Source organism: Dromiciops gliroides, chromosome 5 (genome assembly GCF_019393635.1).
Source record: "Dromiciops gliroides isolate mDroGli1 chromosome 5, mDroGli1.pri, whole genome shotgun sequence".
Lineage (NCBI taxonomy): Eukaryota > Metazoa > Chordata > Mammalia > Microbiotheria > Microbiotheriidae > Dromiciops > Dromiciops gliroides.
This window is the reverse complement of record NC_057865.1, coordinates 150363163-150383484: the sequence shown is the minus strand read 5'-3', so window position 1 is coordinate 150383484 and position 20322 is coordinate 150363163. Positions and strand designations below refer to the sequence as shown.

At 39.1% G+C, this 20322-nt stretch overlaps 1 protein-coding gene across 1 annotated transcript in view; it reads left to right on the top strand.

Moving 5' to 3' along the window:
* The window catches only part of MAGI2 (membrane associated guanylate kinase, WW and PDZ domain containing 2), a 1715773-nt gene that overhangs the window by 1621528 nt on the left and 73923 nt on the right, over positions 1-20322 (top strand). Inside the window, 1 exon segment of the mRNA XM_043965407.1 lies at positions 15178-15316. Within this exon segment, the coding sequence (XP_043821342.1) occupies positions 15178-15316 (139 nt within the window).

Below are 20322 nucleotides of genomic sequence, written 5' to 3'. Positions count from 1 at the left end.
ACCATGCCAGGAAGCTGAATCACTTCCATTTGAATTGTCTTAGGAAGATTCTAAAGATCACTTGGCAAGAGAAGGTACCAGACACTGAGGTTCTTTCTCAGCTGAACTGCCAAGCATTCAAACTCTACTGCAGAGAGCACAACTCCAATGGGCTGGCCACATTGTTTGAATGCCAAACATACATTTGCCTAAAAGACTATTTTATAGAAAACTCACACAGGGCAAGCACTCACATGGAGGTCAGAAGAAGTGATACAAGGACACTCTCAAGGTCTCTCTGAAGAACTTTGGAATCAATTCTGAGACGTACGAGACCCTGGCACAGGACTCCCCAGCATGGCATGCCCACATCAAAGAAAGCACTGTGTTCTATGAGCAAAGCAGAATTGTGGTAGTTCAAAAGAAACATGAGACACACAAATTTAGAGACATCTCCACTCCAAATGTTCATGTGGACTATTTGTGCCCAAACTGTGGTAGAGCCTTTTGAGCTCATATTGTCTGATCAGGCACAATTGGGCACACTGTAACTTGACCCTGACATAGTGATGTCATTTTGGTCCTCTTCAAGAATGAAGGACAACAGGGGCAGCTAAGTGGCACAGTGGATAAAGCACTGGCCCTGGCTTCAGGAGGACTTGAGTTCAAATCCAGCTGCAGACATTTGACACTTCATAGCTGTGTGACCCTGGGCAAGTCACTTAACCCTCATTGCCCCCCCCCAAAAGAATGAAGGACAACAACCAATCAAGTCTGTACATATCTTTTATGCACCTCAGTCAGTCAATAAATATTTTATCAAGCACCTGCTATGTACCAGGAACTGTGCTAAACTCTGGGGATACAAAAAGAGGCAAAAGCAGTCCCTATTCTCAAGGAGTTAATGATCTAACATGCAAACAACTACATCTAAAGCAAGCAGTATGCAGGATAAATAGGAAATAACTGACAGAGAGAAGACCCTAAAATGAAGAGGAGTTGGTAAAGACTTTCTATAGAAGAATGGAATTCTAGTGGAGAATTGAAGGGATTTGGGGAAGCTGATAGGCAGAGATGAGGAGAGAAAGATTCCAGGCCTGAGGGATAGTCAGAGAAAATGCCCAGAGCCAAGAGAAGTCCTTCTGGCAGTGGAACAACAAGTAGGCGCATGTGGCTAGACTGAAGACTACTTGTAGGAGACTAGGGTGTGAGAAGACTGGAAAGATGTGGTGTGGGAGAAAGAACGGTGTTAGGAAGGGCTTTCAACACCAAGCAGGGGATTATGGATTTGGTAGGTGGGGTGATGGGGAATTACAGGAGTTAATTATGGAGTAGAGGGGTGACAAGGTCAGACCTGCACTTTAGGAAAATCATTTTGGTGGCTGAATAAAGGCTGGTTTGGAGGGGGAAGGCAGCTGAGGCAGGGAGCCCCATTGGCTGGCTCTTACAATAGTCAGGGTGTGAGGTGATTAGGACCTGTAGCTGAGCAATGATGGTGTCAGCAAAGAGAAGGGGATGTATCTGAGAGATGTTACTAGGATAAAATTGACAGGCCTTGACTACAGACTGGATATCAGAGGAGGAGGAGGAGGAGGAGAGGAGAGGGTCGGTTGATGTTGGAGGAGAAGATGACATCTGGGTTGTGAGCCTGAGGGACTGGGAGGATGGTGCTGCCCTCAATAGAAATAGGAAAGGGAAGAGAGGACACAGGAGAGGGTTTAGGAGAAAAGATAATGAGTTTGAGTTTGGACATGTTGCATCGAGGAGGTCTACTAAACATCCAGTTGCAGATTTCTGAAAGGCAGCTGGAAATATGGAAATGGAGGTCAGCAGAGAGCTTGGGACAGGATAGATAGATTTGGGGATCATCAGCACAAAGATAGTAATTAAATCCATGGGAACTACCAAGTGAAGAGGGAGAGGAGGGGAAGAAAGGGGAGGGGAGAGGACAGGAGAGGAGAAGGGGGGAAGACAGGAGAGATGGGGTGGGGGGGGGGAAGAGAGGAGAGGACAGGGGAGGACAGGAGAGGAGAGGAGGCCCCAGGATAGAACCCTGGGAAACACCTACAGTTAGCATGATCTGGATGAAGAGCCAGCAAAAATGACTGAGGAGTGGTCACATAGGTAGGAGGAAAACCAGGAGACTGGTGTTGGGAAAACCTAGAGAAGAACATATGAAGGAGGAGAAGGGGGAAAGGTTGCAGAGAGGTGGAGGATAATGAGAATTGAGAAAAGCCCATTGGATTTCCCTACTAAGAGGTTATTGATTACTTTGGCTAGAGCTATTTCAGTGTTATGACAAGGTCAGAAGTCAGATTGTAAGGAGTGGAGGAAAAAAAGTGAGAGGAGAGAGAATGAAGGCACTGGTTTTAAATGGCCTTTTTAAGGAATTTTGCCATAAAAGACAGAAAGGATATGGGGAAATAGAGGGCATAGAAGGACCTAGTAAGGGTTTTTTCAGGATAGAAAAAACATGGATAAGTTTGTAGGGAAGAAGCCACTTGTTTTCCCCCTCAGAAGGTGAGCTCCAAGAGGGTAGGAACTGTTCTTTTTTTCTTTTTCTTTTCTTTTTTTTTTTTTTTTTTTTTTGGGGGGCAATGGGGGTTAAGTGACTTGCCCAGGGTCACACAGCTAGTAAGTGTCAAGTGTCTGAGGCTGGATTTGAACTCAGGTACTCCTGAATCCAGGGCCGGTGCTTTATCCACTGTGCCACCTAGCCACCCCCGGTAGGAACTGTTCTTATCTTTCTTTTATCCCCTGACCTTTACTTAGAAAACATTTAGTATATGTTTGTTGTGTACTTGACTAACCAGCCTGATTAATAGGAGTGTTAGATTAACCAAAACCATACTGGGGGAATAATTTACTATCGTAATGTTTATTAAATACAATCCATGAAAAACTAATCCTGAGAGTAGCCATTACATATTAAAGGCTAAGCCCATCAAATGGAAACCAAACAAACAAACAAAAGCCTCTATCCTTCATTCAAGGAACTGGGCTATTATGAATTCCAAGTATGCTGTCCTCTAAAGCTCTGTTCAATGACTCTGCTAGCAAACCAAAGTAAAGACCTATGACTGTAATATTTCTTGGTCCGGTGATTTCTGCTTAGATTGTGCTCTCCCCATCCTGACCCCCCTACTTTCCTCCCCTTCCTTAGCATTGACTTCACACAATTTTCCCTATCATTGACCATCTGTATCATCCATTGTTGCTGAAATCTCATTGGACCTTGGCTAAGTGTTATTGAAATTATGGTTTTATTGGAAGGGCTTAAGACAGTATTTCAAGAAAGCTTTAAGGTTTGCTGAGGTGAACTAAAGCTTAGCCTACCTTGACACCTCTTAACAAGATTGTGCCAGCGTTGGAGAGGCACACCCTCTCCGAGGCTGTTATTGACCCTAAAGCCTTAGTAACAGAAATACACTGCATTCAAGTATTAACATAGAGAGGAGACTTAGCTGGGATTTATCAATCAATGTATCAAAAGCGCCATACTTATTAAAGAATTGGGGTCTGTTACAGACTCATTCACTTCATCATCCTCCTACTTTGAATGGATAGAAATGCTTTAAGGTTTGCAAAGTGCTGTACATACATGCTTTCTCATTTAATCCTTCCTCCAACCCTGAGAGCAACAAGAAATGCTCTTGTTATCTTAATTTTACACTTGAGGAAACTGAGGCAGTTTTAGGTTAAGTGACTTTTCCAAGGTCACACAGCTAGTAAGTATCTGAGAGAAGATTCAAATTCAGGGCTTCCCAACTCAGAGTCCAGCACTCTAGCCATTTCACCAGCTATCAGTAAATAAAAATACTAGCCTTTTGATCCCTATCATCTTTCACTACATCGTAAACTGACAAAAACAGATGGGTATTTTTGCAGAGCTATCTGTATAGCAGACAGCTCTGATCTGGACTTATTTACTCTATTTCAAGACAGAATTTAATCCCGAATTTTATCTAAGCCTCAACAAGAATATACTGAATTAAATTACTTGTCTAATACTAGCAGGCAGCTAAGAGGGGCAATGAATAGAGTTCTGGACCTGGAGTCAGGAAGACCTGAGATCAAATTCAGCTTCAGACATTTAGTAGTTGTGTGACCCTGGGCAAGTCATTTAACCTTAAACTGCCTCAGTTTCCTCAATTGTAAAATTAGGATAATAAGAGCAACTACCCCCCAGTCCTTTCCCACTTTTAATTATTTCCTATCTATCCTGTTTATAGCTTGCTTTGTATATATTTGTTTTGGTTTTGTTTTTTGTTTTTTGTGGGGCTATGGAGGGTTAAGTGACTTGTCCAGGGTCACATAGCTAGTAAGTGTCAAGTGTCTGAGGCCGGATTTGAACTCAGGTCCTCCTGAATCCAGGACTGGTGCTTTATCCACTGAGCCAACCCAGCTGCCCCCATGTATATATTTGTTTCCATTGTGTCTCCCCCATTAGAGTGTAAGCTCTCTGAAGGAAGGAACTTTTGTTTTGCCTTTTCTTGTATCCCTAGGGCTTAGCACAGTGCCTGGCGCATAGTAGGCACTTAAGTGTTTATCAAATTGAATTGAGTTGAGGATCAAATGAGATAATATCGATAAAGCATTTAGCACAGTGCCTGCTACAAAGTAGGTACTATATAAATATTTATTTCCTTCCCTTTCCCCCTCTTTGACTGCAAAAGTAGACACAAGCCCCAAAGCTTCTTTTTTTTCCCCTACCTATTTTTGAAGCAGTTATCAGCCTTAGAAATCCTGGCATTGCCTGATATTAACAAGCATTCCTAATCTTCATCCACACAGGATCATAGATTCAGAGCTGAGAAAAGACCCTAGAAGTCATTTAATCATACCTCCTCATTTTTCAGATGATGAAATGGGAGCACAAAGATGTTAAATGACTTGTCCAAGGTCACACAGATAGTAGGTAGAAGGGCTAGTATTTGAACCCAGGTCCTCTAACTCCAAACCCAGTTCTCTGTACCATAATGTCTCCTAGATGGGATAACTTCAGATACTTTCATCTTCCATTAAGACAAGAAAAACCATTAAACCCAGAGCCCTGGGACAGATCAAGTATTGAGTGATGGTTTTGTACCAAAAAAGCTGCTTCACCGGATGAATCTGGTATAAATTCCCAGCTACCTAACCTGTGCTAGAAGACAGCAATCTTATCTTGTACCCGAGCCACGAAATAATATTACGATTGTTAGTTTTTCCAGAGTGACCAAGGATTAATATACCAGAGGAAAAAGTAGACAAATCTCCTTGTAGCATTTTATCTGCCTTCCTTAACCTGAGATCCCTAAATTGGCATCTCTTTCTCCTCCTAAGCAATATAGAAATATATTTGAGCTACTTACCACGACACATTTACCCTATAACTTAGTCTACCCAACTTAACATTGCTTCCTTTTTCTTATTCTCAATTTAACTTTTTAAAAAACTGTAAAAAAGAATGGGATAATTATTTAAAGTTTAATTTTAGTAAATGAACTTAAGATGAAAGAGGCTTAGTGCTGGGAGAGGGGGGTGTGGAAGGGCAGTGGAAGGAAAGAGGAAGAACCTGGGCCTGGATCTCACAGGTATGTTTTCCCTTACTCTTTGAGAAAGGTGCTAATTTACAGTTGGTTTTATCAAATCCTTTTCCTGGCTTGATTAACCTGTAAGATGGGAGAGTCAAGTTCATTAAGTGACAGGAAACTGGGAAACTTGCCTACACAAGTTCTCAGATGAAATCAGATGCTTCCATATGGTAGGAAGGTGAAAGTCTTTTTCCTCATAGACTTGTCATTCTGTCTGCCTTTATGTATCAAGATTTGTTGTTGTTGTCGAGTTGTTTCAGTCATGTCTGATTCTTTGTGATCCCATTTGGGCTTTTCTTGGCAAAGAAACTGGAGTGGTTTGCCATTTCCTTCTCCAGCTCATTTTACAGATGAAGAACTGAAGCAAACAATGTAAAGTGACTTGCCCAGTGTCACACAGCTAGTAAATGTCTGAGGATGGATTTTAACTCAGAAAAATGAGTCTTGCTGACTCCAGTACTATACTGACTATACCACCTACTTGCACTGTGTATCAAAATAGTAAGCAATATAAAAATGAACTTCCTCCCTCAGGGTTTTCTTGATAGTGAGTTATATTTAAAATATGTGCACATGGTTCTTGTAGAGATGCAAGAGAAAACACAGGTTCAAATGTTTTCTATTCTCATGTTTCTATTTGATTTTTTTATGGAAGAGAGGAAGAAGAAACTTAAGCCTATATCCACACTGAAATTATAATCATTAAAATTAAATATTATTAAGTTAATTTTTTATTCTGGGTATGTCCACAAGGTTCTTGTCCATTTGACTAGAACAACTACAAGTTCCTCATTTCTGTAATTCCCAGATTTTTAGATCCAATCTCAATCTTATATTCAACCCAATGATACTAGAAATCAGGGCATTTACTCCAAAGTATGTTAGGAGGGAGGGCAGGGAGGTATATTGGAAGAGGTTGAAATGTCTGAGATGATAATCTGGGATATTTAAAGATACCAAAAAATCAGGGCCAGAGCTTTCACTCTGTGGGGCTGATGTTTGAGAAATCATAACTAACAGAGAAGAAACAAGAGAAGTTCACAAGAGTTACAATCAAAAAACAACCAAGGTCTCTGAATCTTATTTCACAAATGGGTGGAAAACAGGGATAATTTTTGTATTGACCTGTATAGAGTATGAAATATTTCACTGTCTGCTATGGTCAAATGTTTCCTATCTATACTCACAGTGGAAGCTGTTCTTCCAACTAGAAGACAAGGTAAAACAAAAACAAAAAATGTCTCTGATCTTCAGTTTATTAAAAAGAATAAAATATTCCTTGCAAAAACAAAATAGAAAAGTTTTGATATAAAAACAAAGGACAAGAATCTCATGAGGCACAGCAAAATTCTGCCTTATATCAAGTGCTTGGAGGGTAGAAAAGTGTGACAAAGAGGAGAAAGGAAAGAAAAGGACCACTGGACATGGGGAGTAATGTAGCAGATACAAGGCTCTTCACCAGTTGGAGGGAGCTGTACTTTCTGAGAAGGAAGTCCATGCTTGTCCACCAAAAAACTGTGGTGTGGATACACATGTACTATTAAATGAGAAATTATTCTCTAAGAGTAGGGGAAAGAAAAGATGAGTAGTGTTGCTTGGTGATACAAAAATGAAGAATATTGAGATAGTGAGGTAGCTCGTTGTTGATGTGACAAGAGCAGTCCAGAGATCTCCCACTTTCATGAGGCATATATACAAGATATGATAGAAAACCTTCCCAATAACTACTCTACATCTCTAGTGATTCCAGTAGGCACAAATGATATGACCAAAAGGACTATACAAAATGTTGCCAAAGGATTATGAAATCTTAGGCAAAAAACCGAAGACCATAAGATTCAATGGTGATATTTCCATCACTGTTGCTATTCTGAAGCAAAACCATCTTTTGTGCTGAGTGTCAAGGGAAGGAATAGAAGTTTTCTAGCCCACAACTCTGGAAATACGATGAGAAGCTACAACACTTAAGAGGAAAAAAAAAAGACAGAGAGAGAAAGAGAGACATAGGGAGCCTTTCTATAATTCTTATAATGCACTAATGTCATGGCTTTTCCTGGCAGAATAACCAATCATCTTCAACACAGGTCTCTGTCATGTATACCAAAGAATTGTTGTGTTGTCTATGTCCTTTAGCGAGGGGCCTGAGCACATCCCAGCTCCATGGAAGGTTTTCATCATACTCTTGCTGTGCCTTATTTGAAATGAAGGGGCTAGGTTTCCAGGCTAACTATGCTGAGGAGTCTCATGGGGGGCAGGGGGGAAGTAACAATGTACATTAAGGAAATAAACCCATTAGAGGGAAATCTAGGAAATAGAGATGGTCAAGCAAGGAACAAAGTATTTGGATAATGTTATGGGGAAAATAAATGGAGGTTTGGAGTAGGGTTTCTTAGGAATTCCTCTTTAAAGAATTACACCCTCTTGAACACAAATTCAATTAGAGTAAAATAATAGTTTATTTAGGTGCTAGGGAAAGGAAACCAAGAGAGAAGTCCTTGGACTTCTCATGGGGAGAAGGCATGGCACAGAGGTAAGGTTCTCTGAGATACCTATCTCCTTGAGCAGGAGACAGGCAGATCCTTTTATAGAGGACCATGGGGTGATGATCTGACGGTAGAAAGTTCCTTTATTGGGTGGCGGGTTGGAAGCAGTCTGGTGAGGGGCCTTGTTCTGTCCCCTCCAGCCACTTTGGCAGCAGCCAAGCCTAATAGGGTTATCTCCTCAAGGGGTGGGGGAAACTGGAATGAAAGCTGGTGGTCCTGGAGTTATCTCTGTCCAGATCCAGTGCTGCTTATCTCTTTAGGTGTGTCTGTCCTTTGGTTTAGTTTAAGGAGAAGGTTCTTTGATTTACCTCAGAAAACTTCTGAGACTACCCCCGGGCCCATAACAGATAAGAAAAATGGAGGCAGAAACAGAAGGAAGAGTGTTATTAGAACAAATTACAGACAACTTAAACAGAAAAGAAATAAATGAGAGTCCAGAAAACAGATTGTAAGGCTGGTACCAAGACATGATGTAGTAGAGATTGGGAATTTCGAGGAGGAGGAAGAATAGTAGGAAGAGGAAGAGGAGGAAAAAGAAGACAAAGAAGATGAAGATGAAGAAAAAGACGACTAATATTTGTACTGGAAAGAATAAAACCAAAATGACTAATAGAGAAAAGTAGGGACTTAGGAGGAGAGTTCAAGTTACCAGTCCAACAGGAACTACATCTCAGAGTATGGAAAGAACTGGCAGATGTGATTTCTGAGCCACTGTTGTTGATATTTGAAAAGACTGAGGCAGATAAGAGAAGTGACACAGAACTGGAGAAGGAAAAATGTTATTCTGATTTTCAGAGAAGGGAAGAGAGTTGCCTGTAACAACAACAAGGCCAGTGGGTTTGACTTTCTTCCTAGCAAAATTCTCATGCATATCACTAAAGGGACCATGAATAAACATATAGAAGAGGCAGCACTGACCACAAAAAGCCAGCCAGTCTCAATTTATCAAAAGCACAGCCCATAAGAGAAACATCTCATCTTCTCTTTTGACACTGTTATTAAACTATTTGTTTGGTCTTTAAGCAGACTTGTGATTTTGTAGGTGTTAGGAACTCCTAGTAAGGTAACTCCCTCTACTAACATAGATTGGTGACTCCTTGGCAATCAAACTTTTAGATCAGGGGAAAACTGTAGATAAAATTTTCCCATATTTTAGCAAAACGTGTGACTATCTCTGATGTTATTTTTGTGGACAAGATGGAGAAATGTGTGCTAGAGAGTAGGTCAACTTGAAGCTGGTTAAATAGCTGACACCAAAGTTTAATGTATTTAATGGTTCAGTGTCAACTCAGATGAGGAACTCTTAATTGAGCTGCCCAGGGATCTGTCTTGAGCCTTGTACAGTGTAACATTTTTCTTAATGTTGGATAACAGCAATAGATGGCATGCTTATCATATCTGCAGATAAGAAGAAGGTAGGAGGAACATCTAACATGTTAGATGATAGTCAGGGTACAAAAAGATCTTGACAAGCTAAATTGTTGGACTTAATCAAATTAGATTACATTTAATATGCATAAATACAGAGTCTTGCATTGAGGTTTGGATAACCAGCTTCACAAGTACAAGATGGGCTAGACAGCAGTTCATCTAAAAAGGTCTGGGGATCTTAAGTAGGGAATATAAGTCATTAGGGAGACATAGGAGCCAAAATAAATAAATAAGCTAATGTACTATGGCAGGTAGGTGGTACAGTGGATAGAGCACCAGGTCTAGGAAGATTAGTCTTTCTGAATTCAAATCTGGCCTCAGATACTTACTAGCTGTGTGACCCTGGGCAAGTCACTTAACCTTCATTGGCCTGCAAAAAAAAAAAAAAAGAATCTATGGAATCAAATATATGTGCAAAAAGACATATCAATGTATATATTGTTGTTGTTCTTTAGTTATTCAGTTGTGTCTGATTCTTCATGACCCTGGCACATGCTAGGTGCTTATTAAATACTTGTTGAATTGATTTATCCCTCAATGCTTTTAATTCTTCTGTTCTATCTATATTAGCATAGTAGACAGAATGCTGGACAGGAAGTGAGGAACACGTAAGTTCCAATCCTGCCTCTGACATTTATTAGCTTTATGACTCTGGGGAAGTCATATAACTTCTCTCTTTATTGGATTTTCCCCATTTGACCAGTTGTATTTTTTAAGGCATTGTTTTCTTCAGTCAATTTTTGTGTTTTGTTTTCCAAGCTATTAACTCTTTTTTAATAATTTTGATGTGTAACTCTCATTTTTCTTTCTTTTCCCATTTTCTTCTACCTCTTTTATTTGATTTTTTTAATCCTTTTTAAGCTCTTCCAAGAAGGCTTTTTGGTCTTGAGACTGGTTCATCCTCCTCTTTGAGGCTTCACATGTAGGCATTTTGACATTATTGTTCTCTTCTGAGTTTGTGTTTTGGTCTTCACTGTCACCATAGTAGCTCTCTATGGTAAGGGTTCTTTCCTGATTCTTACTAATATTTTAGCATATTTTGTCACTTTTTAAGTTGTGCTCTGCTTCTGGGGCATTGTCCTAGCTTCTTGTGCTGGGGGCCAAGGGTCCTGATCACTAGCTTTCTTCTCTGAGGCTTCTGGGGGCTCACAGATTCTCTGGGCTTGCTTTCTATGCTGGGTTAGCAAGGCCTAGTTGAACCTGTCCTGTGGGTGTTTCTCCAACTAGCAATTTTCCCTCTGTTCCAGGGCTGGGGAGCCTCACCACTGGCCTTCTGAGCCTGGACCAAGGGGCCTCAGCTGCTGATCTGCGCTGTGACCAAGAGCCTCATGCTGACTTGCCCAGATACCCTCAGCACTGCACTATGTTCCTCTTTTACCCAAGTGAGACAGACCTTTCCTGAAGTCCTCCTAAATTATCTTAAGCTGGAAAATTGTTTCACTTAATCTTTTTTGTAGGTTCTGTGGCTCCAGAATCCATTTAGAGGCTGGACTTAATGTTGTTTCTGAGGGAAACTCAGGAAAGCTCAGGCAACTTCCTGGCTTCTCTCCACCATCTTGGCTCTGCTGCCACATAACTTCAACTGTTAAATGAGGGGAGGACTTGGCCTCTAGGGTGTTATTCAGATCTGAATCTATACCCTAGTGGCTATTGTCAATATATCTACCTTACACTGCATGTCAGCAGCCTGAAGTAAAGAAATGCCTCTTTTGTTGGGTTCACTGGTATATCTAAAATAGCTTCAAATACATGGTGATCATTCAACCAATGGTAGGTAGTTAATTGTAGTTAATCAAGGATGAACAACTTCCCATATCCCTACTCTCAACAAGGAATGAATAGTTTTTAATTGTTAGTCAACAATTTGCATACTAGGGATATAAAAGATATTATCAAAAATAAATTGATATATTAAAATTAGTATCCTTGAAAAGTACTATTCTAAATCATTGAACATTGGGCTCCTGGGGGACAGCTAGGTGGCACAGTTGATAAAGCACTGGCCCTGGATTCAGGAGGACCTGAGTTCAAATTTGACTTCAGACACTTGACACTTACTAGCTGTGTGACCCTGGAAAAGTTACTTAACCCTCATTGCCCCGCCCCCAAAAAAAAGGAAAGAAAAGGAAAGAAAGGGAAAGAAAGGGAAAGAAAGGGAAAGAAAGGGAAAGGAAGAAAGGGAAAGGAAGAAAGGGAAAGGGAAAGGGAAAGGGAGGAAGGAAGGAAGGAAGGAAGGAAGGAAGGAAGGAAGGAAGGAAGGAAGGAAGGAAGGAAGGAAGGAAGGAAGGAAGGAAGGAAGGAAGGAAGGAAGGAAGGAAGAAAGAAAGAAAGAAAGAAAGAAAGAAAGAAAGAAAGAAAGAAAGAAAGAAAGAAAGAAAGAAAGAAAGAAAATTGGACTCCTGGTCCACAAAACATCCTTTAAAACCTTTCCTCTCCAGAAACCTTTTATCCCAATGATCCCAGTGAAAGTCAGGAGAAATGATGGCTAAAAGAGGCTCAATAAAGGATTTTTGAGGGGTGTCAGGAAAAATCTGTGAATAGATGCAGAGTAGAGAAGGAACCAATGGAAAAAGAGAAATGGAGAATTTTGAGAGAGGATCTATAAGTTACTAGAGAGAATAATATGTAATAGAGCATAGGGAGAGACCATAAGGAGATAACTCTTTGGCAAGGAAAAGAACAATCTCTTCTTCTGAAACTGGAGTGAAAGAGGAAAGACTGGAGGAGAAGGCTGAGGAGAGCCAAAGAGAGGGAGTTCCTGATTGGTGGCCTGATATGGTGCCTAGGATGTGTTGAGAATTTAAGCTATGGGAAGAGGAGGACAGAGTCAATGGGGAAGAAAAGGATTTCCATTCATCAATAAAGGCCCACGTAGATACAGGAATTTGGCAAACCAGAGGGGTTTAGGATCTCTTATAGCAGTGTCTCCTTCCAAGTGCTCTGAGTTGGGCCAAAGAGACAGAGCCATCTATTCATAGGTGATGGTGGGTTCTTGTGGGTACGCAGCCCCTGGAGAATGGCAGCCCACTGGATTCAACAGAAATCTATTTAGTGCCTGTAGCAACTTAATCCAGTTTGTCTGGTGAGGAGGGGGAGTGGCACTGAGGGTTCCATCAGCACCTTTCCCACTTTAAAAAGTCTTGCTAAAAGAACCCCTGGGCAACTCGTTTAACCCTGTTTGCCTCAGTTTCCTCATCTGTAAAATGAGTTGGAGAAGGAAATGGCAAACCACTCCAGCATCTTCATCAAGAAAACCCCAAAGGAGGTTGCAAAGAGTCAGACAAAATTAAAACAACTAAACAACAACAATAACAACAACAAATGCTATGACTATAATCTTTGGAAGAATTCTTTTAAATATCCTTCCTACCACAATGGTTACAGAATTCTATACCTTTTTTCCTTTGCTAATCTCCCTCCACTCAACCCACCGTCATATACACACACACACACCCCTTCAAGGCCAGGCTCATCTCCTCCTGTATTACAGAGTTTAGCCTTTTCATGCTGTGTTCAGCAGGCTTTATGCAGCTCAACTAAATAGCATTTTTGTAAAGCAATGCCATAGTCTTTTTCTTGGCTAATTTGTCATAAGTGGCTTACATTGAAATGAAACATATTTAATTCAAAGTGGTAATAGTATGGCAGGAATGACACGACATGACATGACATCAGCACAGTAGCACTCATTTTATTTTAAAGATCTATTTTGTCATTGTTGTTAAGTTGTGTCTGACTCTTTATGTCTCTTTTGGGGGTTTTCTTGGCAGAGATAGCAAAGTGGTTTGCCATTTCCTTCTCCAGCTCGTTTACAGATAAGGAACTGAGGTAAACAGGGTTAAGTGACTTGCCCAAGGTCACATGGCTAGTAAATGTCTGAGGCTGGATTTGAACTCGGGTCCTCCTGGCTCCAGACCCAATACTGCTCTACCTAGTTGCCCTTAATATCTATTAACAAAAGCCACATAGGAATAACTTACAGAACATAAATATCTCTGACAATTGAGGAAGACTGGTTAGTTATCAGGTATAAGCATGCCAAGGTTTGATCAAAAGCTGGAGAGCACTCATTTTTATTCAAATAGTTGTGATGAAAACTTTGCCACAACTTAAAACCTCTGCCAAGCTTTGTTTATGAGAAAAAGCAAGGCCACAATAACAGCCAGAAGCTACTGAATCAAAAAGTGATTTAAATAATAGGCAACAAAAAATATCACAAAAAGGTCTGGACCACAAAACCAATCAGACTGCCACAGCAAACACAAAGCTGTTATAACAGACCTTGGAAATCTGTGTCCTACTTCAACACAAAGAATATAGACTCATAGATATAGAATTGGCAGGGATTTTAGATGACATGTGGTCCAGTGTCCTCATTTTATACATGAAGTAACTGAGGCCAAGAGAAGTCATGACTTATCTAAGGTAATACAAGAAGTAATTGAGGGGCAGGTAGGTGGCACAGTGGATAAAGCACCAGCCCTAGATTCAGGAGGACCTGAGTTCAAATCCGGCCTCAAACACTTGACACTTACTAGCTGTGTGACCTTGGGCAAGTCACTTAACCCTCATTGCCCCTCAAAAAAAAAGTAATTGAGAGTGCAAGGCCTTGAGCCCCAGTTTTCTTAGACTCCAACCTTCTTTTTGCTTTCACCCCATTCAATTCAATCAATTAAACTTTTATTAAATGCCTATTAGGTATATGACACTGTTCTATGCATTGGAGCTACAAAGATAGAAAGGAAATAACCCTTGCCTTCATTCACTCATTCATTTGTTTCTTTCACAAACATTTATTAAGTACCAAATGTATGTGATATACCAATTCTGGGAGAGATATAAAGGTAAATTGGACATTCTCTGGAAACTTATGAAATTATTTAGTTGAAGAGTAAAGATATGGATACAAATAAATAAAATATAAATTATAATTATTATATTACAAATGTCATTAAAGAAGTATTTTTATATCAGATGATAAGGATATCACTTCCAGTTTGGGGGTAGGGTGGGGATTGGAGAGAGGACTGGGAACCAAGGAAGACTTAATGGAAGAGGTTCCATTTGAACTAGAGTATAAAGCTGTCTCTTTATAAAAAAAAAAATCAAAGTTCTGAACTAAGTGATATATCCTGATAATAACATGTTGGGTAGTTTGAAGTTACCTTATGGGTTAATTATTGTAAAGGTAAGAAGAGTTGTATATTCCAGATTCAGAATATGTTCCTTGAAATGATTTTGTGTGCAGGTCATAAAACTTCACTATTATTATCATCACCGCTGAGGCATAACTGATATTTAAGGCTTATAAAGTAGTTTATGTATGTGATCTCAGTTGGGCTTCTCAATAATCCAAGGAAGTAGGTGGTCTAAATATTATTATCTCTGTTTGACAGATAAGGAAACAGAGGGTCAGAGGGTCTATGACAGTCATATAAATATTGATGACAAAGGTGGGATTAAAACTCCGTTCTTTTAAGTTGGAGTTCACTGCTCCTCCCACTCTCCCATGCCACCATATTTCTCTGTCATCCAATAACCTTTCAGTCCCCCTCATCCTTTGGAGATGGTCATTTTCTAATTTTATAACCACACTTGGCTAACTTGGTTAACTTCTGTGTTTCTGTTTGTGTGTGATTATTTGGCAGGTAGGAGATCAGATCATTGAAATCAATGGGGAAAGCACAAGAGACATGACACATGCCAGAGCGATAGAGCTAATCAAGTCTGGAGGGAGAAGAGTGAGGCTGCTTCTGAAACGTGGGACAGGACAGGTCCCAGAGTACGGTGGGTTTTCACATCATAATTCCCCTTTTGTGTTCTCCTTTATACTGAAAATAGTCTTGCCCCTTTTAGAAATACATCAGTTCTCTTTTTCTACCTAACTATATTTATCTATCAATATATGAGTATATTTTAAAATACCTTAATTTAAAATATTTAATTTAATTTTAATTTTAATGGATTTAAATCATTTACAATTTTACTTTAAAATCTTGTTTTAAAATATATACGCTATGCTACTCAGTATATAGACAATGTTTTCAATTTGAAATGTAAATAATGCTAGAGTTCTCCAGGGCATCTCTGAGTGTGCTAGGAGATTATGCAAATATCCATGTATTGAAATACGTTTTCCTTTTCACTTTTTCAGGGATTTTTCTGTTCATTTGGGTTCACAGTAATTTACAAATTATTTCCTAAAATTACTTGTGCATCAGTCATGATTCTTTAGAAGTATTGAAAGACACTCGTGCCTTTCATATTTATCAGCCTACAGAAAGATCTATTTCCAGTCATTTTTATGATTTAGAGTTTAAAACCTAAACTTCATTTCATCTAGAAGTTGTATTTCCTATACATTGTGAAATTTGAATTCCCTGGCCCCTGCCCCCATTCACAAATATCGTCCTTTATTATTTACCTGCTGACCTTCCCAAACATCTATTTTAAATGCATTTGAGGCTATAAATTTGTGCCTTCAGAGGGCTCTTGAGTGATTATTTCCCTATGGCCAGTTTAGACTACTATAAAAATCATTATTTTATAGTGCATCACAGCATGAGTTTGTCACATGAAATGCAGTAGTATGAGCTGAAAAACCTGAAAGAAATACTTGAGCTAGTCAACTATCCAATGATGCAATCAATGTTAATGACTGATCTGAACATGGGAGCCCCCTCCCACCTTATCATGCTTCCCTTTTCCTTCCTTGCCCCACCAAAAAAAAATCCCAACCACCCTTTTTGCATGAATCATCTAGGAATTGTTTCAATTTCCATTTCATTTTCCCAGTGCATATACAACCTCTGAGCCCAGGAACCATCCAAATTCAGGAACTCTGAAGTTTGTAGAAAGGAAACTCCTTGAAGGCAGACACTGTTACATTTTTATTTTTATATCCCCCAACGCAAAGCACATTACTTGGCACATAGTAAATACTTATTAAATAATTGTTTAATTGAATAATTTATCCTAAAGTAAAAAAAAAAAAGTTCATCTCAAAGCTCACAAGAGAGCAAAGAGTACCAAGTCCTTTAAATTCAGAGCTTAAAAGTTTTCTGTAGGCCTAGACCTACGCTCAGTGAAATGTAAGGAAATATTCCATAGTAAGGACCAACTCTAATTTCATCTTTGTGGCTTTTAATAATATTAACAACATTGACTAATTTGAACAGTAAATGCAAGCCAAATCCTGCTACAGGAATCAATTAGGTATTGGTGTTATATATTTTATAAAGTATATGAACTCTGATATGTATCAGCATCATTTGATTCCCTGAGCTATTCAGTGACTAAAAAATATCTAATAATCACTATAATCACTAAAAATAGTGATACAAATTCTAATCATTTCTAAAAAGTTTTTTATTTACAATGAAGTTTTTTTCACCCATCTGTCAAGATTCGGCTGAATAGTATCTATAACTGGAAAAAAAAAAAGTTAATCAAATGTTAGCAAATGTAAACAAGCAAAGAAAAAACTATATGTGGGGGCAGCTAGGTGGCACAGTGGATAGAGCACCGGCCCTGGATTCAGGAGTACCTGAGTTCAAATCCGGCCTCAGACACTTAACACTTACTAGCTGTGTGACCCTGGGCAAGTCACTTCACCCCAATTGCCTCACTAAAAAAAAAAAAAACTATATGTGTATGTGTGAGAGACACACACACATACATACTATTCAAAAATATATTTCATCATTCACTTCCTCTTGAACCTCTCTTGTTAGTTCCTATATGTCTGGCAATTACTGTCAATACATGGTGAGCCTTCAGCCCCAATACTCTTAACATATTTATAATTAGAAACTATATAAGTAGTAGTATATATCACTGGGCAGCTAGGTGGTGCAGTGGATAGAGCACCAGACTGGGAGTCAAGAAGATCCGAGTTCAAATCCAGTTTCAGATACTTCCTAGCTGTGTGACCCTGGGCAAGTCACAACCCTGTTTGCCTCAGTCTCCTCATGTGTAAAATGAGCTGAGAATGAAATGGCAAACTACTTCAGGATCTTTGCCAAGAAAACCCCAAAGGGGGTTACAACTCAGCTACAATAAAACGTATACATAATAAAAAAATATTAATTCATTCCTACTGCAGATCAAAGAATAGATTTACAACAGATTACTGTTGTAACAGATACATTCTCTTGGTATTTTAGCAGAAGTCAGCTGAACTTTAACTTTATCCAGAAAGGGCAAACCAAAGTTAAATTTTTCAGAGAAAAAAAAAGTTTGCTCATCACTTCAGTTTATAGTAATATCACTTAGATATATGAACTTTCAGACTGGTCTTTAATTCTGTTAAACTAGTGACAGTTATGTCGTGAATTGTCTCTTCATTTTTCCAAGATTCTACACTCCCAGACTTGTTTAGTAATATTAAGTCTATTTGGTTAATTTCAACATTAACTAGATTTTGACTGTAGAATAAAAACATAAGAGTTACAGAGAAACTCACTTTGAAGAAGAAAGACAGTACATTAGAAACGAGGCTTTTGCTCTTGAGTCAAAACTAATGGGATGGATGAAAAGTTTTTCACAAGAAGTTTAAAAGGTTAAGGATCAGGTCAGCAATTTTTTCAGAGTGATGTTTCTGCAACCTCTCAGGGGCTAATTAGGAAAAAGCAATTCAAAGAAGCCGCCACATCAGAGGATGATATAAACCACCCTGAAGTAGCAGAGAACACCCAAGGCTAAAGAAGATAATAATTCTTCTAAAAGAAGTTGATAAAATGTAGTATAAACCAATATATAGATATAGACAAACATATGTGCATATATATATATACACACATACATACATACACATACTTGTACACATACACTTACAAATACACACACATACACAATACACATACATATACACACATACAAATACACTCACACATACACATTTTGTACTTGCTATCAAAAAGAAGGGGTGAATAAAGTTGGAAGGAGATATCTCTTTCCTGGCAACAAATGGAGAGCTTATGTTTACTAGTTAACCAGGAGGAAAGTATTCTATTTCTGGTGTCTAATAACATCTTAATCACAGGAAATTTGATTTTATTTGTTTGTTTTAATGAATTTAAATTTTTGTGACATTCAATCCTGAGATTTGCTGTTGTGAGCCTCTTAAATTCCAGATCCCAAGCTTAGCCTAAATTCCATCTTTAAAAGATTATTTTGTGGATTATTGGAGCCCATGGGAGATATACCTTAACCTCCCAGTGAGTTGCAGGCTTAAAGCAGCAAAGGAAAGACTAAACTGAAGATTATCAGAGTGTAGAAATCTTGTCTAGTTAATGATTTTAAAGATATCAACCAGCCCTCTGATACCTACACAACTGGAAACATCTTTGAAGCGAGGCCTTTATCAGGATTTATGAGCAATGTCAAGAAAAATCAGGGCTTGGTCAAGAGAAATAGAAAAAAAAAAAGCAAAAAATACCTAGCATCAAGCTCTTAAGGTGTTCTGTGACAGAGAGATAAGCACAGAGGCAAAGGAAAGAAAAAACATCCAGGGCACCTGACAGATTATTGACTGAGAGAAATCTGTGTGAATCCAAGTGAGCTATGACAAGGAATAAAATGTGCCGCAAATGTGTCATACATACTGGGGCAGAAATTACTTCAGGATTCAAAAGCTTTCCCTGCCAGCTCAGAGAGGGAAATTCACAGACTCAGCCAGGAAATCAGTGGTCACACAGAGAGGCCTGTCAGAAGAACCATGGAGGGGGCCAGAGAATGATAAAAGGTTCGGAAGTAGTAGAACTTGAAAGAGAAGCTCTGGAGATAGATACATTTCTTCTCTACTCTAAACCTTAGACTAAGAGTTTGTTGGCGTTGAGGCCAAACAAAGGGATGAATTGTTCCCATTTATCCCCAACTTGAACTAACAGAGAACATTCACTCCATTGAGCCAAGGGGAAAAAATACACCATCCTTAACGATAACAGGATAATTGTGTGCCGATTATAAAAATGCTTTCTAAAGCTCAGTATTGACAGAAAATTTACCCCCAAAACATGAACCTCTACCTGCAGAGGGACAAATTACACAGTTCTCTGCTTTGAGATATATTCTTCTATCAAGTCATCTGAAGAACCATGAATGGTCCCTTATTTTATAAAACTGAAGGAAAGAAACCAGACTTGTCTTCCAGGCATAGAACAAGGCTCCAATATGGGGAGTGTGCCCTTTGGCAATAATTTTCTATTCATATTTGTTTGAAATAAAACAATGGAGAAACAGGCTCTTCTGCTGTGGTTAAATACTCTCGTCCTCTCAAAAGACAGGTTAATCCGTATAACAACAAAAAGTCTGAGGGAAACAACAATAATAATAGTTAACATTTATATAATGCTTACTATGTGCCAGGCACTGTGCTAAGCATTTTTTGATTATTATCTCATTTGATACTCATAACTACCCTGAGAGGTTGGTTCTATTATTATCCCCATTTTACAGATGAGGAAACTGAGGCAGACAAAGGTTAAATGTCTTGCCCAAGGTCATACAGATAGCAAGGACCTGAGGTCAAATTTGAACTCAGTTCTTCCTGACTCCAGGCCTGATGCTCTATGCACTATGCCACCCACCTGCCTCTAAACAACAAAGTCAGACAAGAGTACGGACTAAAAATTTCTATCCACTCAGCTATGACAGGTAAAAATGGCATCTATAGAAAGAAGCAAATCCGTAAATTGTCTTTCTGTTTATACTTTTATTCCCCAGGTTAATTGTGAACATATTTGTTTCTACCTCAATTATAGGCACTTGGAAAATGAAACTGAGCTCTACAA